General features: G+C 42.9%; 2 protein-coding genes across 8 annotated transcripts in view; both read left to right on the top strand.

Moving 5' to 3' along the window:
- Positions 1–219: 219 nt before the first annotated feature.
- Positions 220–12,130, top strand: armc1l (armadillo repeat containing 1, like). 4 transcript variants are annotated; one of them, XM_014143713.3, is made up of 7 exons: positions 220–370; positions 828–1,004; positions 1,430–1,521; positions 2,246–2,417; positions 6,412–6,528; positions 8,115–8,189; positions 8,380–12,130. In XM_014143713.3, the coding sequence occupies exons 2-7, from the start codon at positions 852–854 to the stop codon at positions 8,572–8,574; spliced, it is 804 nt and encodes a 267-aa protein (XP_013999188.1). In that variant the 5' UTR covers positions 220–370; positions 828–851; the 3' UTR covers positions 8,575–12,130. The 4 variants fall into 4 exon arrangements, with proteins under 4 accessions (XP_013999188.1, XP_013999186.1, XP_013999187.1 ...); XM_014143711.3 differs by having other exon boundaries at positions 1,430–1,539; XM_014143712.3 differs by having other exon boundaries at positions 320–449; positions 1,430–1,539.
- Positions 12,131–12,388: 258 nt separating this feature from the next.
- map7b (microtubule-associated protein 7b) overlaps positions 12,389–23,020 on the top strand; it is a 59,069-nt gene continuing 48,437 nt past the window's right edge. For all 4 annotated transcript variants that reach the window (XM_082961606.1, XM_082961605.1, XM_082961604.1 and 1 more), the window contains exon 1: positions 12,389–13,123. In XM_082961606.1, coding sequence (XP_082817732.1) covers positions 13,081–13,123 — 43 coding nt within the window. In that variant the 5' untranslated portion in view covers positions 12,389–13,080. The remainder of the gene's footprint in view (positions 13,124–23,020) is intronic.

The following is a 23,020-nucleotide window of genomic DNA, read 5'->3' as shown; positions in this document are numbered from 1 at the left end:
GGGAGCTGCTCTGATTGCTGGTGCTTAAAGCTAGTGAGGGAGATAAGTGTTTCTAATATTGACAAATATTAGATGTATATACTGTATATTATGACTAAAATTGATCATCTTCTCTTACCACATGTTTAATTTAGAAATTTGACCAATTTTTTTTTGCAAGAAATCGTGAAATAACATTCTCCAGGCGAACTGAAAATAACCCGTGCTAGTAAAACGTGCCGTGATTGGACATTTCAATTGGAATACAATTCTACGCCAATCAGAAGGGCTCACCATGCAATGTGACAGCAGCTGTTCGACCAATGAGGTTCCTCCCCCACAAAATTCATATTTTTTTTTGGTTGTCTGTGCTCGAGCCGCTGTTTCCGCGGTAAGATGTTTCAAATCTGTCGATTTACTTACCGACTTTTTAACCGAATTTATAATATTTGGTCAAATATATATTTGAGGTAAAAAGAAAAGTTGCAAACTAGCTTACCATACTTTCAACAACAACAACAACAAAAAAATAGCTGGATATAAGTGTTAGTTTTCAGCCAATTAAGTTAGTAGCTAGCTAACGAACGTGTTTTGCTAACTTAGATAGGTATGTGTTTATGACATTAACGTTAGCTACTCAATTTATTCATTGTATATTTTTTTACGTTGTTAGGTTGTTAAACTAGCTAACGTTAGCTAGCTGGGTAGCAACAAACCCTAGATAACGTTAGCCAGCTCGCTAGCATACACAGTATCGTTAGTGAGGCAAGCAAGGCAGTGACAAGAGCCTTTCAATACATCTACGGTGCCTTATCTCACTACACCTTTCTGTTTCACACTGCCCGCAGAGACTCGGTAGTTAGGTAACTAAGATGATGGATGCTCTGTCTGTGGTGACCCAGCTCCGGGACCTGGCGTCGGAGCCCCAGAACCGGGAGGCAATAGTCCAGGACCAAGGCTGTTTACCCGGACTGGTTCTCTTCCTGGATCACCAGGACCCGCAAGTGCTGTTCGCCACCCTGCAGGTCGGTTTAACCTGCTACTAGCCCCAGCTACACAAACCACAATGAGAATCAAACAAGCAAGAACAGAACAGACAAAAACAGAGATCTCATTAATCACTATATGACTAATAGGTTACAGCTTCAGAATGAGCTGCATTTGTTTTACGTTATAGTATAGCTAGTTGGAAACTAGAATTTTTCCACAAGAAGTAACAAACAAAAACACAACAGTATACAAGGCAGTACTTGTAATATAATTGTCTCCTGCCATCCTTCCAAATCTTGTCTCGTTGAGCAAAGGAAACCTGGATGACTGAGGCTAAATCTAACTAGACAACCAACAATATACATTCAAAAACAATGCCAACTTGACAGTGACACTCAACATCCACCTGAAACTTGTCATGTAGTAGAGGCTCTTTCTGATTTGTAATCTCTCCTCTCAGACTATGCGCTACCTCGCAGAGTGGCCCTTGAACATCACCACTATGAAGAATGAACTGGGTATGATGGTCAGCCTGGTGACCCTGATGGAGAGGTCAGTCCACTCTCTCAGGTGTGTGTGTGTGTGTGTGTGTGTGTGTGTGTGTGTGTGTGTGTGTGTGTGTGTAAAAAAAAAAAAAAAAAAGTCTACCTTTGGCTTTGGCATCACAATTGTGAATTGCAACAATGTGCATCAATCAACTGGGCAAATTAATGTTTTCAATTAATCCTACTCCTCTTGGTCCTGTCTTTTTTTGTACTAACTCTCTGGCACTGACTCTACACAAATCCACTGGACTGTACACACACACTCACACATACTTACACTGACAACACACACACATAACATACGCTGCTGCTATTGTCTTATCTATCCTGTTGCCTAGTAACTTTAACCCTACCTATATGTACATAGCTACCTCAATTACCTCGTAGCCCTGCACATCAGCTCGGTACTGGTATTCCCTGTCTATAGCCATGTTATTATCTGCTACTCCCTGTCTATAACCAAGTTTTTGCCAGCTACTTCCTGTATATAGCCATGTTATTACCTGGTACTTCCTGTATATAGCAATGTTATTACCTGGTACTTCCTGTATATAGGCATGTTATTTTTTACTCGTTATTGTTATTCAGGAAGTGTATTTATTCCTTGTCATTATTACAATTTTAAATTTCTGCATTGTCGGAAAAGGACCTGTAAGTAAGCAAAATACAATTTGATAAGAATTTGATTTGTAGGTGTGGGTCATCTGACATCCTGGTCCTGTCTCTTGTAGGAGTGGTTTGAGCGATGACATCAATGTCCTGTCGCGGGAGGTGTATGGAATCCTGAGTGCCCCGCCCAGGCCAGAGAAAGAGAGGAGGAGAAACAAACCCCAGTTCTTCCTCAACTCCTCCAAAGGGAAGAACAAGTCTGTCACTCTGCACATCCAAGGCCTGGACAGCACTGTGAGTGTATATATACAGTACCAGTGTATATATACAGCACCTACTCATTCAAGGGTTTTTTTTTTTTTTTTTACTATTTTCTACATTGTAGAATAATAGTGAAGACATCAAAACTATGAAATAACACATATGGAATCGTGTAGTAATGTTTTCGATTCTTCAAAGTAGCCACCCTTTGCCTTGATGACAGTTTACTCTATATATACATACAGTTGAAGTGGGAAGTTTACATACACTTAGGTTGAAGTCATTAAAACTCGTTTTTCAACCACTCCACAAATTTCTTGTTAACAAACTATAGTTTTGGCAAGTCGGTTAGGACATCTACTTTGTGCATGACACAAGTCATTTTTCCAACAATTCTTTACAGACAGATTATTTCACTTATAATTCATTGTATCTAAATTCCAGTGGGTCAGACGTTTACATACACTAAGTTGACTGTGCCTTGAAACAGCTTGGAAAATTTCAGAAAATGATGTCATGACTTTAGAAGCTTCTGATAGGCTAATTGACATAATTTGAGTCAATTGGAGAAGTACCTGTGGATATATTTCAAGGCCTACCTTCAAACTCAGTGCTTGACATCATGGAAAAATCAAAAGAAATCAGCCAAGACCTCAGAAAAAACAATTGTAGACCTCCACAAGTCTGGTTCATCATTGGGAGCAATTTCCAAACGCCTGAAAGTACCACGTTCATCTATACAAACAATAGTACGCAAGTATAAACACCATGAGGCTACGCAGCCGTCATACCGCTCAGGAAGGAGATGAGTTCTGTCTCCTAGAGATGAACGTACTTTGGTGCGAAAAGTGCAAATCAATCCCAGAACAACAGCAAAGGACCTTGTGAAGATGCTGGAGGAAACGGGCACAAAAGTATCTATATCCACAGTAAAACGAGTCCTATATCGCCATAACCTGAAAGGCCGCTCAGCAAGGAAGAAGCCACTGCTCCAAAACCTCCATAAAAAAAGCCGGACTACGGTTTGCAACTGCACATGGGGACGAAGATCGTACTTTTTGGAGAAATGTTCTCTGGTCTGATGAAACAAAAATAGAACTGTTTGGCCATAATGACAATCGTTATGTTTGGAGGAAAAAGGGGGAAGCTTGCAAGCCGAAAAACACCATCCCAACCGTGAAGCACGGGGGTGGCAGCATCATATTGTGGGGGTGCTTTGCTGCAGGAGAGACTGGTGCACTTCACAAGATAGATGGCATCATGAGGTAGGAAAATAATGTGGATATATTGAAGCAACATCTCAAGACATCAGTCAGGAAGTTAAAGCTTGGTCGCAAATGGGTCTTCCAAATGGACAATGACCCCAAGCGTACTTCCAAAGTTGTGGCAAAATGGCTTAAGGACAACAAAGTCAAGGTATTGGAGTGGCCATCACAAAGCCCTGACTTCAATCCTATAGAAAATATCTGGGCAGAACTGAAAAAGTGTGTGCTAGCAAGGAGGCCTACAAACCTGACTCAGTTACAGCAGCTCTGTCAGGAGGAATGGGCCAAAATTCACCCAACTTATTCTGGGAAGCTTGTGGAAGGCTACCCGAAATGTTTGACCCAAGTTAAACAATTAAAAGGCAATGCTACCAAATACTAATTGAGTGTATGTAAACTTCTGACCCACTGGGAATGTGATGAAAGAAATAAAAGCTGAAATAAATAATTCTCTCTACTATTATTTTGATATTTCACATTCTTAAAATAAAGTGGTGATCCTAACTAACCTAAAACAGGGAATTTTTAGTAGGATTAAATGTCAGGAATTGTGAAAAACTGAGTTTAAATGTATTAAATGTATTTGGCTAAGGTGTATGTAAACTTCCGACTTCAACTGTATATATACACACAGCTCGCTACATACATAGCCAGGCTTCAGTCAGGAAAGCCTGGGGGAAGGCAGAAACATGCTAGAAAGGGTGTCTAGTGGTGGAGTCTAAATAGAAACTAGTGACGCGTTGTTACTTATCAAACCAATCAAATGTTTTGGGTGAGTAGAGCTCCAAACAGGAGCCCCCTTACCCACCCCGCAGCCAAGCATCGATGATCATGTCACTAGAGTAAGACCCTCGATATTCATCACTTTGCACTTTCACCACCCTGTGAAGTTCATCATTAATTTATTTCATCTGTAGCTTAATAAACTGCCTGCTTTCCTGAGTCATAGTGACTCCCAAGTTTACTTCATTATGCTAGTTTATTATACTTGGAATTCCATGCCGGGAACTCGGGCTCCGATTTTTAACGACCTGAAGATCACTAACGTCATAATGTGACCTCGTATTTTTCTGAGTTCCCAGTTGTCTTGAATGCACCATTATCTCACCACCATCTAACGTGATGGGTGTGGCTTGAACAGTGCGCACCTCATCTCTGCTCTCACGTCCAACCTGGATGGATATTTGGTTTAATGCGCGGACGACGAGAACATCGCTGAATCCAGCTTCACACAGATATGAGCTGGCGAAGGGTACCATGAGTTTTAATGCTCAGAGGGAGACTGCACGGTGTTCCCTTTGAGTCAGGAACCAAAACTCCTCTGTAGTGACCCGTGAATGCGTTGTGTGCAGCAAACATTGGCCGTCTTCATCCCTGCTATAAATCATAAATGAATATGTAAAAAAACAAACAAAAAAACATTTAGCCTAAAAGAACAAGTCGCCTACACAGTAATAAAACACAACTTCAAAATATAATATTTGTATAATATAATTTGCTATCGACCTGTCCTATAGGCTATTTGTATGAACATTTGAATTATTAAATAAAACACAGCTGTTTTCAAATACAATCTAGGCCTCTAATTTAATTTAGCCGAAGCATGAACATTTTAATTAGGCCTAATAAATTAACACAACATTCACCATTCCCGCTGCCATTCAGCACCACAGCAGTGGAAAGAGGACACTAGGCGGCCACAAAACGAAGAAATTATCTAACTGATGTTGGACAATCAAATTCCATATGTAAATACACAAAATTCCTTAAGGCCGGTTCATTGCGAGAAAAGCTTATTTTACAATGCTCCTGTGAAACAAGGCCCACACCATGTGTGTATGAACGCTTTTGTTTCCAACGCTCAAAATTATGTCTCACTCTTTTTACAGTTCTACTGGATAATGTTAGTTCAAATTACAATAAATATAAAATGTATTATCGTGGGGTCGTGACTCGTGTCATTTGTGATATACGTGGGTTATTGATAACCACTCTGTTTCCTACTATAGACAGTGGGCTGACTAGTGATTACAGCATTGTATCTTTCTGATGTGAGTAGTTGGCAACAATGTTTTTGTTTCCAAGTGCTACTGAATAAGCTCAACTGAAATGCACCAATTGAGCATGATACACATTACTTCTCGTCTACAAAGCCATTCCAAATCTTTATACTATACATGACACGGGCGGAATATGTATATCCGGCCTAGTGCGGCAGTATGACTGCTAGGACTCGGCCTGACAAACACAATCATTTGCCTCTATTTTACTTGCGTTTGTAGCGGATCTTGGCCTGCTAAAAGTGAGCCGCCGCTGCTGCTGCTGAGTAGTCAAAACTGTCCAACTCCTCGAAGCAGCTTGTTGCACATCAGCCTCATTACTTTGTGGTCAAGAAGGAATTATCTTGAGGCCATCTTTACTCTGTTTTGGAGAAAGAATCCCCTCTCGGAGGGCATACTGGAAACGGGGATAATCAACAGTCTTCCAGTTTTGTCTAGTCGAATAGAAACACACACCCAACACTAATGTCCAAGAAACTTGAGAATTTATTAGCCTATGAAATTATATTTGCTTTTGACGTCGACAGATATTTCCATCAATTAAAAAAAAATCATTATTTTGCAGTGGGCTTTTTTTCTTCTCCCAGACAATTTGTCCAGCAACAATTCTATTCATTGGATTTTAATTTAGTTTATTGGTTAAAAGCCGGGCATTTACCGTCTCATGGAAACCCTGCTGTATACTAACTGTGTGTTGTCCAGGCCCAGCGAGGTGTGTGTGAGGAGGCTCTACTGAAGGTGAAAGGCGTGATCAGCTTCACCTTCCAGATGGCTTCTAGGAGATGCACCGTTCGCATCCGCTCTGACCTGCCCACTGAAGTAACTCCATCTGTCTCTCTCGCTCTCCATCTGTCTCTGTCTCTCCATCTGTCTCTCTCGCTCTCCATCTGTCTCTCTGTCTCTCCATCTGTCTCTCCATCTGTCTCTCCATCTGTCTCTCTTGCTCTCCATCTGTCTCTCCATCTGTCTCTCTCGCTCTCCATCTGTCTCTCCATCTGTCTCTCTCGCTCTCCATCTGTCTCTCCATCTGTCTCTCTCGCTCTCCATCTGTCTCTCCATCTGTCTCTCCATCTGTCTCTCTCGCTCTCCATCTGTCTCTCCATCTGTCTCTCCATCTGTCTCTCTCGCTCTCCATCTGTCTCTCTGTCTCTCCATCTGTCTCTCTTGCTCTCCATCTGTCTCTCCATCTGTCTCTCTCGCTCTCCATCTGTCTCTCTCGCTCTCCATCTGTCTCTCTCTCTCCATCTGTCTCTCCGTCTGTCTCCGTCTGTCGCTCCATCTGTCTCTCCCGCTCTCCATCTGTCTCTCGCTCTCCATCTGTCTCTCGCTCTCCATCTGTCTCTCCCGCTCTCCATCTGTCTCTCGCTCTCCATCTGTCTCTCGCTCTCCATCTGTCTCTCGCTCTCCATCTGTGTCTCCCTTCTGTCTCTCCAACTGTCTCTCTCGCTTTCCATCTGTCTCCATCTGTCTCTCTCGCTCTCCATCTCTCTCCCTTCTGTCTCTCCAACTGTCTCTCTCACTCTCCATCTGTCTCTCCATCTCTCTCTCGCTCTCCATCTGTCTCTCTCGCTCTCCATCTGTCTGTCTCTCCATCGCTCTCCATCTGTCTCTCCCACTCTCCATCTCTCTCTCCCACTCTCCATCTCTCTCTCGCTCTCCGTCTGTCTCTCCCTTCTCTCTCCAACTGTCTCTCTCGCTCCTCATCTGTCTCCATCTGTCTCTCTCGCTCTCCATCTGTCTCTCTCGCTCTCCATCTGTCTCTCTCGCTCTCCATCTGTCTCTCTCGCTCTCCATCTGTCTCTCCCGCTTTCCATCTGTCTCTCCATCGGTCTCTCTCGCTCTCCATCTGTCTCTCCCGCTCTCCATCTGTCTCTCCATCGGTCTCTCTCGCTCTCCATCTGTCTCTCCCGCTCTCCATCTGTCTCTCCATCTGTCTCTCTCGCTCTCCATCTGTCTCTCCCGCTCTCCATCTGTCTCTCCATCTGTCGCTCTCCATCTGTCTCTCTCGCTCTCCATCTGTCTCTCCATCTGTCTCTCCCGCTCTCCATCTGTCTCTCTCGCTCTCCATCTGTCTCTCTCGCTCTCCGTCTGTCTCTCAATCTGTCTCCCATCTCTCTCTCCATTAGTCTCTCCCATCTGCCTCTCCATCTGCCTCTCCGTCTGTCTCTCCGTCTGTCTCTCCGTCTGTCTCTCCGTCTGTCTGTCTCTCCGTCTGTCTCTCCGTCTGTCTCTCCGTCTGTCTCTCCGTCTGTCTCTCCGTCTCTCTCTCCGTCTGTCTCTCCGTCTGTCTCTCTAGCTCACCCACTGTCTCTTACACACACACACACCTGCCTACAGAGCTAGACACACAGATTAACCCATTGGTTAAAGTGTTGTAATTTAATAGTGTCCATCTCTCCCTGTAGAGTCTGGCGTCAGCCATCGCTGCTACCAAGGTGCTGTCAGCCCAACAGGTGGTGAGGAATGAAGTTGGGGAGGAGGTGAGACACTTGGCTCAGGAAAGAATGAAAGAACGATGGACTGAGCTTCCATGTTAATTTCTGTGTGCCTCTAATCCCTCTTCTTCTCTCCTCCCTCTTCTTCTCTCCTCCCTCTTCTTCTCTCCTCCCTCCCCTTCTCTCCTTCCTCCCCCTCTTTTCACCTCTCTCCCCCCCTTCTCACTCCCCCCAGGTCCTGCTCCCTCTTAGTGTGTGCGGTGGTAATGTGAGGGAGGAGAACGTATCAATCCCAGACTACCTCCCAGAGGACGAGAGTCCCGAGAGCGAGACGGACCGCGCCGTGTCCCGTACCGCAGCCAAGGACAACACCACTGGCAGCTGGCTCGGCTCAGCAGCCACTTTCCTCACCAGATCCTTCTACTGGTGAAACTGGGGCCCTCAGGAGGCTGTTCTCACAGGGGACACCTGAACTGGGAACACAGCAGAACTGCACCCGTATGGCTGCATCCCCATTCTACAACACATCTCCCGTAGTGTACACTATGCCTGCATCCCCATTCTACAACACATCTCCCGTAGTGTACACTATGCCTGCATCCCCATTCTACAACACATCTCCCGTAGTCTACACTATGCCTGCATCCCCATTCTACAACACATCTCCCGTAGTGTACACTATATCTGCATCCCCATTCTACAACACATCTCCCGTAGTGTACACTATGGCTGCATCCCCATTCTACAACACATCTCCCGTAGTGTACACTATGGCTGCATCCCCATTCTACAACACATCTCCTGAAGTGTACACTCCCCGTCATGGATTTAAAAGCATTGGATTAGTGTAAGCATACACTAGGGGACAGAGAGAGAAACAGGATGTTACCAGAGGTGTAAAAAGTAAAGATACCTTAATAGAAAATGACTCAAGTAAAAGTCAGACAGTAAAATACTACTTGAGTAAAAGTCAAAGTATTTGGTTTTAAATATACTTAAGTTTCAAAAGTAAAAGTATGAATTATTTCAAATTCCTTATATCAAGCAAATCAGACGGCACCATTGGCTTTTTACATGTTTTAATGATCAATAGCCAGAGGGCACACTCCAACACTCAGACATCATTTACAAACAAACCATGTGTTTAGTGAGTCCACCAGATCAGAGGCAGTAGGGATGACCTCTGTTTAGTGTGTGAATTGGAACATTTTCTTGTCCTGCTAAGCATTCAAAATGTAAAGAGTGCTTTTGGGTGTCAGTGAAAATGTATGGAGTAAAAAGTACATTATTTTCTTTAGGAATGTACAGTTGAAGTCAGAAGTTTACATACACCTTAGCCATATACATTTAAACTCAGTTTTTCACAATTCCTGACATTTAATCCTAGTAAAAATTCCCTGTCTTAGGTCAGTTAGGATCACCACTTTATTTTAAGAATGTGAAATGTCAGAATAATAGAAGAGAGAATGATTTATTTCAGCTTTTATTTCTTTCATCACATTCCCTGTAAGTCAGAAGTTTACGTACTCTCAATTAGTATTTGGTAGCATTGCCTTTAAATTGTTTAACTTGTCAAACGTTTCGGGTAGCCTTCCACAAGCTTCCCACAATAAGTTGGGTGAAATTTGGCCCATTCCTCCTGACAGAGCTGCTGTAACTGAGTCAGGTTTGTAGGCCTCCTTGCTCGCACACGCTTTTTTAGTTCTGCCCACAAATTTTCTATAGGATTGAGGTCAGGGCTTTGTGATGGCCACTCCAATACCTTGACTTTGTTGTCCTTAAGCCATTTTGCCACAACTTTGGAAGTATGCTTGGGGTCATTGTCCATTTGGAAGACCCATTTGCGACCAAGCTTTAACTTCCTGACTGATGTCTTGAGATGTTGCTTCAATATATCCACATCATTTTCTTTCCTCATGATTCCATCTATTTTGTGAAGTGCACCAGTCCGTCCTGCAGCAAAGCACTTCCACAACATGATGCTGCAACCCCCGTGCTTCACGGTTGGGATGGTGTTCTTCACCTTGCAAGCTTCCCCCTTTTTCCTCCAAACATAACGATTGTCATTATGGCCAAACAGTTCTATTTTTGTTTCATCAGACCAGAGGACATTTCTCCAAAAAGTACGATCTTTGTTCCCATGTGCAGTTGCAAACCGTAGTCTGCCTTTTTTTATGGTGGTTTTGGAGCAGTGGCTTCTTCCTTGCTGAGTGGCCTTTCAGGTTATGTCGATATAGGACTCGTTTTACTGTGGAAATAGATACTTTTGTACCTGTTTCCTCCAGCATCTTCACAAGGTCCTTTGCTGTTGTTCTGGAATTGATTTGCACTTTTTGCACCAAAATACGTTAATCTCTAGGAGACAGAACTCGTCTCCTTCCTGAGCAGTATGACGGCTGCGTAGCCTCATGGTGTTTATACTTGCGTACTATTGTTTGTACAGATGAATGTGTTACCTTCAGGCGTTTGGAAATTGCTGATGAACCAGACTTGTGGAGGTCTACAATTGTTTTTTCTGAGGTCTTGGCTGATTTCTATAGATTTTTCCATGATGTCAAGCAAAGAGGCACTGAGTTTGAAGGTAGGCCTTGAAATACATCCACAGGTACACCTCCAATTGACTCAAATGATGTCAATTAGCCTATCAGAAGCTTCTAAAGCCATGACATTATTTTCTGGAATTTTTCAAGCTGTTTAAAGGCACAGTCAACTTAGTGTATGTAAACTTCTGACCCAGTGGAATTGTGATACAGTGATAAGTTAAATAATCTGTCTGTAAAATATTGTTGGAAAAATTACTTGTGTCATGCACAAAGTAGATGTCCTAACTGACTTTCCAAAACTATAGTTTGTTAACAAGAAATTTGTGGAGTTTTAATGACTCCAACCTAAGTGTATGTAAACTTCCGACTTCAACTGTAGTTAAGTACAAGTTGACAAAAATTTGAATAGTAAAGTACAGATACCCCAAAAAATGACTTAAGTAGTATTTTAAAGTTTTCTTTTTACTTAAGTACTTTACACCACTGCCACTGACTAGGGTGACCACAGTTAAAATACCCAAATGCGGGATAATGGGATGATTTTGCAGGACATTGTAATCTACATTTTTGGGCAGAGGCATCCTGCTTTTTCTTTGGTAAATTTGTAGTGTTTGAAATTTGTGTGTAAAATGCAGGACATGATTGGTTGTGGGACAAAGGGACAAAATGTGGGACTATCCTGCCCAATCCGGGACGTGTGGTCACCCTACAAACAAATCATGTCTTATGAAGGATCAGATGGTACAATAGGCTGCTGCTCTTGCTAGAGAAAGGTGTTAACTGTTGATTTCTTTTGCAGCCCTGCTCACTGCTTTCAGGCAATACATTGGAATGAATGTACATATTATCCAACACTTCAATCTGGTCTATTTATCCATGTTAACTGTTCACTGTGTTTGCCGTGTGTCTCTACGCCTGTTGGAATATTTGATTATTGTTTACGTTTATGTTCTGAGGGGTTTACTACAAAGCAGGATCGGTGAGTTAGCTTGCCTAAATATTCTGAAATAACTTTGTTTATTTATGGGAAAGATAAGCTTGAAATGGGGAATTGTCTTACTCAACAACCAAAAAACAAATATCTAAGTTAAGGCGTGTTAATGACAAAATCTGAAGAACATACACACGTCCAGGTATGTTTAGCAGGTGCTGGAGTTGTAGGTGAATTCGTGACAAAGGAAAACGCTGCTGCTCCCAGGTGATCTATATGGATGTCTGATGAAACGTTATTAGAACAAAACCCACCTGGGAGCATGAGCCAAGTGCTTTCTTAATAAACCAGAAAATCTAGTTATTGATCTTGTTTTATGGTCCACAGTACCCCTCAGATATTTTATGTATTTATTTTTTTACTCGTTGCCCCTGAGGTGACTAAAACGCTTGTAAAAACTGCCTTCAATGTGTTTTCTAATTCTGAAATAAAATTATCCCAAAAGAAAATAATTTCAACAAACTACAATCACCAAAAGAACTCAAATGAACAGATGAACAAAACATTGCATGAATGAAATGCACAAGAACTCAAACTCAGTTTTATAGACAATATTAGAAACGTTTGACAAAAAATAATGTCTAATTGATCTATGTTGCAGTCAAATTATGCTTCTAAAACAGTCACCACTAACACACCACAGAGGTCCACTACAAAGCAGGGTCGAGTTAGCCAGTTTGCTTGCCAAAATATTCTGAAATTACTTATTTAAAAAAAAAAATTAAGATACATTTGAAATGGGCATGATACCCTGATGTAGACAGTTTTTAAAGCTATTAAAACGTAATAAATTGTTATGTCTGTCTGATTACAGCCAAACCAATACCATTAACGTTATGATCAGTATCCAGGTTTCACCAGTAGGAGGCAGTATATTTATATATACTGTAGTCTATCCACGGCGTAGCGTGAAGTTGCCCCTAGACGCTGATCTGGGGTCAGTTTAGCATCCCCCCTCACTAATGGTTAAGGTTAGGATTTGGGGCAGGGGAAGCTGATTCTAGATCTGTACCCTTTTTTATTTTTAGGCGAGTTGTATCAACACTTATCTTGAGTCATCTCTAGGTTAATGTTTGACATGAAGTGAACCCGCTGTAAGTGTTACACAGTATTAAACCTATAGGGTCCCCACTGTATTTCACGTCATCTGAGCTGCGGACACTGTAATGAACGTGTGTCTTGTTAAATACTGTCGTTCAGAAACCCTCATTTATCAGTATAATTAGCCTGTTATTTAAGGGGGGGGGGGGGAGAATGGAACAGGTGCATGAACGGAGATGAAAGATGTGATTAAAACAGAAAGCGTGTGTGTGTTGTCCCCCACCTGTCCGCCAGGGGACCGGTTTCCCGGTACCATTACGTCCGCTCCGTGTCCACACTAATCCTTCGGTAGACGTCAGGAATGGCCGACCGGGACAGCAGCAACGCATCCCCAGAGACACAAGGTGAGCTCCCGTCGACGGGGAATTTGACAATTTAATTCACTTGGTGTATCGGTGGACCGTACGGATGGTTTTTTATGAACCCCCCTTCTATTCTCTTATCGACGACAATATGTGATTGGAAGTAGCGAGAGCCGTCGGGTCACGGGGACCGGATTAACTATCAACCCATAGATCACTGAACCCGCCGGTTATTATGCAACTGTGTTTGTTTTAAACGGTAAAGTAGTTTTTAACGAGCTGTTTGGGTCGTTCTCCAGACTAATTCGGGCAGTAGGTTTAGATACACCTGTTGGGCTGGGGGACACGTTACACCGCGTACAGTTTGTAACGCCTGTTACTGTAAAATCCCCGGTGTTCCCCGCTGAGTTGATATGACAGGTGCAACCGGTGGGAACAGCTCCGGACTCTGTAATATATCGTTCATTTGTCGTTCATTTACACAGTATTCCTGTCATTCGGCACCCTTCTGAGACGGATTGTTACAACGTAGACCAGGGAACTATGAAATGGGTTGCTATAGATTACATAAAGGGATTATGGCTTTGTTCCGTTGTCGTGCCTTGTCTGGAAACCCGACGTTAGATTGTATACTACATCAAGTAGAAATTAGCGTTTGAATAAGGACATTTACTTCTCACGACCTCTACTATATTTAAACGTTATATAATCGTTTTAAACATTCTGCTTGTAGGGGTCTTGAGAGGAAAACGTCCAGACTCAAACGCTGATTTCTGTCGGAGTTGAATTCCAGACAGTGTAGTGCCAAATCCAAGCCTGTTGATAGGATGAAGAGGTTTAGCCTACTGGGGAAGAGATTTGGTTTCAGTATTAGGCTGTGTGTTTGCATCATGGGCTACAATCTATTATGTTGTTCCCAGGAATAAGGAATATATGACCAGTATAGTTCTATGGGGCCCAGTATGGTGGTTCTATGGGGCCCGGCATGGTGGTTCTATGGGGCCCAGTATGGTGGTTCTATGGGGCCCGGCATGGTGGTTCAATGGGGCCCAGTATGGTGGTTCTATGGGGCCCGGCATGGTGGTTCAATGGGGCCCGGCATGGTGGTTCAATGGGGCCCGGCATGGTGGTTCAATGGGGCCCGGCATGGTGGTTCTATGGGGCCCGGCATGGTGGTTCTATGGGGTCCGGCATGGTGCTTCTATGGGACCCAGGCCCAGCATGGTGCTTCTATGGGACCCAGTATGGTGGTTCTATGGGGCCCAGGCCCGGCATGGTGGTTCTATGGGGCCCGGCATGGTGGTTCTATGGGGCCCAGCATGGTGGTTCTATGGGACCCAGGCCCAGTATGGTGGTTCTATGGGGCCTAGACCTACTAACCTATACCTCCCCAGTCCTAATCAATCTCAAATCGGTCTCTGCGTCTGTGGATCGTCTCCGTCCGTCTCGTTTATGTTGAAGCCTTATGTTACCCATAAGCACTTTGTGTTGCGCCGGATGTCATTTATTACGCCCACAACGGCGTGGAATCACAGCGCCCCCTTGCGGTTGAATGCTCCGTTGTGAGACGGGATGCTACGTACTTTGACATTTTCCAAACTTTGGGTCGCGTTCATATGGAGCCAAAAAGCTGCCAAAAAGTTGAATGTATATATTGTTAGAATCGTAAGGAAATCCATACGTAAATTGTTAGGATTGTAAGAAAAGCCATACATGAAACGTAACCATTTTAAATTAGATCTGTAAACGTCGAAACCCTGTGTTACGACTATGAATTAACATTTACACTTTCTTACTTTGTCTCCCTTTACTCAGTAGTTACAGATCTTCTCTATACGTACAAACTTTTGTCAAGAATGTGGCATCTGCAAAGGACATGAAGCAAACGTAGCTAACTAATCAATCACTCAACTCCAGCCCAGACATTAGTTGCTTTTTCAGCTTCTGGTTTCATTTCCAAAATAAAAGTGTAGAGCTTGTTTTAGAACGGCATTTGATAATGACGTTATACCAGTAGATGGCGTAGTATAGGCTTGGGGCCATCAGCAAATGACTTGTGTGAGAATGATACTATAAAGACAAAGAAGAGCCTTGTCTAGAATAACTGCCTGGAGCTGTGAAATATAAAGTAAATATGATTTAGGCCAAGGCCTATTCCACTATCTAAATATGCCATGCTGTTGTGTGTTGTTTACTGGCCATCTAGTTGCGTAATACATTTTTATAGCCGTGTGGGGCTACTGTGGTGATGTAACCTAATGAATCACACTTTTTCTCCAGTATTTGGGAACACAGACTGTAGGCTTAACAGGCTGACTACACCGCTCGCAAAATAAATGTAGAAATTTATATTATTCAATTATTGCACCCACATTGCTCGCACGCGCCAACAAGCGTCTGCGTTGCCAAGGGCTAAAATAGAAGTCAGTTCTATTTGTGACGCAGATCGCGCTGCAAGTCCTGCCTCTCCCTTCTCCTCATTGGTTTATAGAAGCAGGTACCCACGTGCCATCTCTTCATTGGTTATACCCACGTGGGTGGATGAAAGATGAACGAGGTCAGTGGCGGTAATGCACCTAATTTATGAAAGTTGCCAATCACAATATAAAGCCAAGAGAAGAAAAAGAATAGGAGGAGAGATGACTAGAAATGATTCGGTTGGCCGTTTTATCTGTGGATTAATTGTCGGAGTAGAGGACCTTGTGCATTTCAGGTAAAATAACAAACCAATGTTAATATCCCAAGACAAATTAGCTAGCAACAGCAAGCTAGCTAAATAGGACAAATTAGCTAGCAAGTTCAAGCTAACTAGCTAAATTGCCTTAAAAGGTTTCATGCTTTTTGACCAGTCCCCAAATTAATGTAATTGGTTCAGAGTTTGTTTTGATATTTTAACCTGCGTGTCATGATCGCGTTTGGTGTGGGGGGACAAAATAAATGTATGCACGATGGCGCACGCACGCAGCCGGTTTGGGTTCCGTGTTATATTAGGCATTATGACTGTTGTGTTTGTGAATTCCACTCTGTATGGAGGCTTGTTATAGCCATTTGTGTTGCACAACCCCATCACACAGATGCTATATACATGTCAATAAATGAGACAAAACCAAATATTGATTAAGTCTTGGCTATGACCTGTCCTGGTCGAAATAGCCAAGGTGTCCCAAATGGTCAAGACTATCTACAGCCTATTCTTAGTGCCAGATCTGTTTTTCCTATCAGCCACTGCATGTGCTTCTAAAACTTTTTTTTGTTTAAAATGTATTTAGAGGCCTGTGAACTATGGTCTCTCTTTTAAAGGGGAGGCCTATAATAAAAACAGTTATAAAACACACATAGCGTTCTAAAATGATTCCGCACGACACCAATACCCAAGTATTATTTGGATAGGCTTAAATTAAACATGGAATTATTAAAGTAATGGGCTAAAGAACTTTGGAGAATTTAGATCGTTTTGAATAAACTAATAGATTTGAATAAACAAATGTTCTCTATTCTCTTTGATTTAGTTCCTATGGCAACTCAGACAAATGACTGAATGGATGACATAGTGACTGACTGAACTGAATGGATGACATAGTGACTGACTGAACTGAATGGATGACATAGTGACTGACTGAACTGAATGAAGGATGACATAGTTACTGACTGAACTGAATGAAGGGTTACATAGTGACTGAATGAAGGATGACACGGTGACTGACTGAACTGAATGAAGGATGACACAGTGACTGACTGAACTGAATGAAGGATGACACAGTGACTGACTGAACTGAATGAAGGATGACATAGTGACTGACTGAACTGAATGAAGGATGACATAGTGACTGACTGAACTGAATGAAGGATGACATAGTGACTGACTGAACTGAATGAAGGATGACATAGTGACTGACTGAACTGAATGAAGGATGACATAGTGACTGACTGAACTGAATGAAGGATGAATGATGAGTTGCATGCGTCGTGCACGCTCTGCACTTTATTTGGCTTGTAGGCATATAATCAGTCCTACGTTAGGGTATAATGACTGTATGGCTGCAGGCCTCCAGAAGGGCATCTTCTGAGGTTGAGGGGGGCTTTTATTGTAAAGTGTGGGAATAAGTATATGCCAGACTTAGCCTTGTTCATTTAAAAGTCCGTATGTCACCTACCGGCTCGATTTGCTCTTATGTAGCAACATTTGAAATGGTGTTTTTTACATTGGATAAAAGTAGAGACTCAGAGCTACAACATGGTATATCATGCACTACAGTTGAGGAACAATGGGAAAGTAATTCTGCTTTGAAAGTTGATAATCTTGTAAATTCACTTTTGAGAAAATGGCCCATGAATGTTTTGGTACCTACTGGAGAGCTCTTCTTTGTCTACACCCATTCAGCATTGTTCACACCCTCTTAAGCTTTAGCCCCCCCCCCCCCATCTCTTTAATGGTTGATCTGAGCGTTCTGTCCTAACAGCAGTCAAGCACCCAAGCTAACGTTGGCTAGCTTGCTAGCTACTTCCAGACACACACGAACACCTCACTCTGACCATTTTACTCTCCCTAGCAGAGCTGGTTAGGCTGTTTTCATGTTATCTAGAGTGTTGGTGACTGTAACTGTGCTGCTGGCAACAATTTTATAACGCTTTTTTGCCAATGTTTACTGACACCGGCCATATTCAACGGGTGTAGAGCGATCATGGAGTCTTTTGTTAAGACGTAGCTAGCTAGCTTGTATATTTTAACAGTACTCTAACTTAAAATGGAAACGACTTTCTGACAAATTTAGAAACGTGTAATTTCTGAATGTAGCTAGCTAGCCTATCTTACTATGACCTGTACATGCATGGATGGACGCTTCTCCCTCTGTCACGGATGCCATGGTTGCCCTTAGATTGAAGATGTAATCCGGAGACAGGTGTTTTCTCCATCTCTTTAACTATCATACTCTAATTCCACTGATTTCAAAAGTCAGTCCTCCAGAAAGGGGAGAGCAACACTTATACAGTTCTACTAAGCAATACATTTAAAAAAAACTGCATTAGACAGGAATACCTAAACATACTGACCAGCTCATATAGACAGAAGCGTGCTACATGGCAGACCAAACCGAACTCCTCTCTCGGCATGTCATTATCTCATCCAATCATAGCTAGAGGGAAGGTTACTGACTTTCTGTGGCTAAACCAACTAGGCTCTTAATTTAACATTTTATTCGTATTTACCCCCGATGACATACAAGTTTGTTATTAAGGCACATGAAAGTTCACATGTTCCAGAAGACATTTCTGCCTTCCCAAAAAAGTTGGCGTTCAAATGGCTCTCCTGTGCGGTAGTGACATACGCCTAGTTTCCTGAAATGACTGGTTATGAGTGATTATTCCTGGTGGATACTACTGGTTATGAGTGATTATTCCTGGTGGATACTACTGGTTATGAGTGATTATTCCTGGTGGATACTACTGGTTATGAGTCATTATTCCTGGTGGATACTACTGGTTATGAGTCATTATTCCTGGTGGATACTACTGGTTATGAGTCATTATTCCTGGTGGATACTACTGGTTATGAGTCATTATTCCTGGTGGATACTACTGGTTATGAGTCATTATTCCTGGTGGATACTACTGGTTATGAGTCATTATTCCTGGTGGATACTACAGGTTATGATTGCAGACAGAGCCCAGAGAATGGGATGGCACAATATTGAATGAGTCATATTTTTTTGATAAGGTGCATGCATGGGGTTGTCCACGTCACCCAGAGATATGCCCATGCTGTAGAGAGACACCTAACAGACTGAAACTTCACTGTTGTAGACATAATACAGCTAGTGCTATGTAGACTTTGGCTGGCAAACAAATCCATTACATTAGTTACCTAAATGTGAAGTAAACTCAACTGAGGAGTATTAGAGAATGGAGATGTTTAACTTAAGAATGTGCAGGATACCTCTTTCCGGTTTCCCTGACTTCTGTTTTTTTATACTGTGTTTATGCTTGTTCGTGTTAGCATTCCTCACAGGCCATTCGGTGTATGTTTTTATTTTTTTTGTTGGTGAGATGAAACTGCCAAAACTCTGAACGGTATTATTGTACGTCGGAATTGCAACAAGCCTAAAATGTCCAAGCGTAATTGTAACATGTTTGTATGTTCACATATTACATTTCACATTTACGTTTCATGTTTAACGCATGGCTTTTCTTACGATCCTAACCATTTACGTATGGATTTTCTCACGATCCTAACGATACGTACCTTCAACCTTTCGGCAGCTATCTGTCTCCGTACGTTCAGTCCAGCCAGAGTCCATCAAAGAAAAGGAAAAGGATTTTACCAAAAAATTAAGTTTTTTTTGATTATAATTATTAGGTGTAGGTAGCTAGCTACAGTGGATTCTTCAACCTAGCCTAGGTTTAAACTAGCTACAGTGGCACCTTCAACCTAGCCTAGCTTTAGGCTAGCTACAGTGGTAACTTCAACCTAGCCTAGCTTTAGGCTAGCTACAGTGGATTCTTCAACCTAGCCTAGCTTTAGCCTAGCTACAGTGGCACCTTCAACCTAGCCTAGCTTTAGGCTAGCTACAGTGGTAACTTCAACCTAGCCTAGCTTTAGGCTAGCTACAGTGGATTCTTCAACCTAGCCTAGGTTTAAGCTAGCTACAGTGGCACTTTCAACCTAGCCTAGCTTTAGGCTAGCTACAGTGGTAATTTCAACCTAGCCTAGCTTTAGGCTAGCTACAGTGGTAACTTCAACCTAGCCTAGCTTTAGGCTAGCTACAGTGGTAACTTCAACCTAGCCTAGCTTTAGGCTAGCTACAGTGGCACCTTCAACCTAGCCTAGCTTTAAGCTAGCTACAGTGGCACCTTCAACCTAGCCTAGCTTTAAGCTAGCTACAGTGGCACCTTCAACCTAGCCTAGCTTTAGGCTAGCTACAGTGGCACCTTCAACCTAGCCTAGCTTTAGGCTAGCTACAGTGGCACCTTCAACCTAGCCTAGCTTTAAGCTAGCTACAGTGGCACCTTCAACCTAGCCTAGCTTTAAGCTAGCTACAGTGGCACCTTCAACCTAGCCTAGCTTTAGGCTAGCTACAGTGGCACCTTCAACCTAGCCTAGCTTTAGGCTAGCTACAGGGGCACCTTCAACCTAGCCTAGCTTTAAGCTAACTTGACTTGGTATAAACAAAACATGTTTTATTATCACCTGAAACAATTCATCCTGTCTTGAATGAAAAGGTCATATTTTGCAATCTCACAAAATAAATCAGATCTCTGACGAGAAACAGTGAAGATGACATACGGTGTAATGAAATACCGTCACAATGTTTACGGGGCGTTAGATACGGACGTGTTACCGTAGAGATAACACCGATTGGTCCAAGACGGGAGCTATAGTAATGAACAGAGAGGAAGAGGTGAAGAGAGAGGGATAACTGGGCCCAAAATGTCCTCTAGCAGGTGGTGTTTTGTCTTTGGCAGATGGCATGGAGAACAGAGAGTGGATTAGCTAAAGAGCCCCGGTACCCAGGCTATAACTGCCTTCCAGTTTTGAAGACATGTATTTTCATTGTTAGTGGCCAATCGAGTATCTGGTCAATATAATGGATCATCTGTGGTCACACACACAATAACTGAAATCCTGTGTGACTAACAAATATCCCAATTGGCCCAATGGGTTTTTGTTGTTGTTGTCATCCCCTACAAATGATGATACAACATGTTTACTGTTGAATTTTAAATCACCCAATATTTTTCTGTGTGTGAGCATGGTGTGCGTTGGCGTTAAGAAGGCCTTCTGAATTATCCCAAGGGTTCTCAGCTATAGGTATCCTAGTGGTTAGAGCGTTGGGCCAGTAACTTGAAAGGTGACGAGGTAAAAATTTGTTGTTCTTCCCCAGAGCAAGGCAAGGTTAACCCACTGTTCCCCGGGCACTGAAGACGTGGATGTCGATTTATGGCAGCCTCTCTGATTCAGAGGGGTGGGGTTAAATGTGGAAGACACATTTTTAGTTGAATGCATTGTTGTACAACTGACTAGGTGTCCCCCTTTCCCCTATAAGCAGCGCTTACCGGTGGGGACATGTGAACTACAATCCAGACGCCCTGTTTTTAACGTTTAGAGACCTCAATAATCATCGCTTGCGAAGCAGTTTTCAAAACATATCGAATTTATTTAATATCGGTATCGAGGTTTCACGCAACTATTCTAAAATCTGCCTTAAAACAAAAGGAGCATTTTCCCACTAGAGATGTTTCCTGTTGTTGCGGATAAAGGACTATGCGTGATGACGTAGTGACCATAAAGATATCTTTTGTGGTTAAATTCCCATGTACCGAATTAAAAATAATAGTTAACCATCAGTTGAAAATGCGATGGAAACATACTTTTGTCACAATACTCTGGTATGTGCTCTCTAGCCAACAGCTGGCAGATACAGTGTGGGTATAGATCAGATTATTATGAACCAAAGAGTGAGATTATTATGGACCAAAGAGTGAGATTATTTTTATTTGTCAAACGGCAGCCAAGCATCGATGATCATGTCACCAGTATAAAACCCTCGATATTTATCAGTTTGCACTTTCACCGCCCTGTGAAGTTCATCATTAATTTATTTAATCTGTATCTTAATAAACTGTCTGCTTTCCTGAGTCATAGAGGGAGGACCAAGTCATCACGTGACTCTGAGTTTACTTCATAGGATGGTTATTATAGCAATATTTTCACATAAAGGTTTTCCAGTGCCATTTCTGTCATTCATTTTACTGACATAAAAAGATCCCAGCTTGTCTAGTCTATTCCCCCTCCACCACCACCTGTTTTACCTGGAGCACCTGTTGAGATGTGCCATTTTTTTAAGTAAATCATGTATTTAATGAGGTGGTGTGCCACGTTGTTGTTGTTGTTATGAAAATTATTTCTCACTTATATGAAAGATATGTTCCATAATGTTTCCAAAACCGTATCGCGTTAACGTTCAGAAGGAGCAGTGGGGCTCTTAACAAAGATCCCTTGGCCAGAAGATCACTTCCTGAATAGAAGGTTAAGGTCTGTTGTCTGAATGGGCTTGGTGTGTGAGCAGGGTTAACGTGTCAGTACAGGGTTACATTATTACTGCATGGGGACAAAGATCAGATTGAACTGTGTGTGTGGGGCCTGTGGGTGAGGTGAGAGTTGAATGGGAGAGACACAGTAACAGTGGTGTGCACAGGGCAGGCTTAGAAGCAGGGTTAAAACTCCTCTACAAAACAGCCTGCTCTGCTCTATCCTGCTCTGCTCTGCTCTGCTCTATCCTGCTCTGCTCTGCTCTATCCTAGCCTGCTCTGCTCTGCTCTATCCTAGCCTGCTCTGCTCTGCTCTATCCTAGCCTGCCCTGCTCTGCTCTGCTCTAGCCTGCTCTGCTCTGCTCTATCCTGCTCTGCTCTGCTCTGCTCTATCCTGCTCTGCTCTGCTCTATCCTGCTCTGCTCTATCCTGCTCTGCTCTATCCTGCTCTGCTCTATCCTGCTCTGCTCTATCCTGCTCTACTCTGCTCTGCTCTATCCTGCTCTACTCTACTCTGCTCTATCCTGCTCTACTCTACTCTGCTCTATCCTGCTCTGCTCTATCCTGCTCTGCTCTAGCCTGCTCTGCTCTAGCCTGCTCTGCTCTAGCCTGCTCTGCTCTAGCCTGCTCTGCTCTAGCCTGCTCTGCTCTATCCTAGCCTGCTCTGCTCTATCCTAGCCTGCTCTGCTCTATCCTAGCCTGCTCTGCTCTATCCTAGCCTGCTCTGCTCTATCCTAGCCTGCTCTGCTCTATCCTAGCCTGCTCTGCTCTGCCCTATCCTAGCCTGCTCTGCTCTGCCCTATCCTAGCCTGCTCTGCTCTGCCCTATCCTAGCCTGCTCTGCTCTGCCCTATCCTAGCCTGCTCTGCTCTGCCCTATCCTAGCCTGCTCTGCTCTGCCCTATCCTAGCCTG

This window comes from Salmo salar, chromosome 15, assembly GCF_965601325.2.
Source record: "Salmo salar chromosome 15, fSalSal1, whole genome shotgun sequence".
Classification (NCBI taxonomy): Eukaryota; Metazoa; Chordata; class Actinopteri; order Salmoniformes; family Salmonidae; genus Salmo; species Salmo salar.
This window is presented reverse-complemented; position numbering and strand designations above follow the sequence as displayed.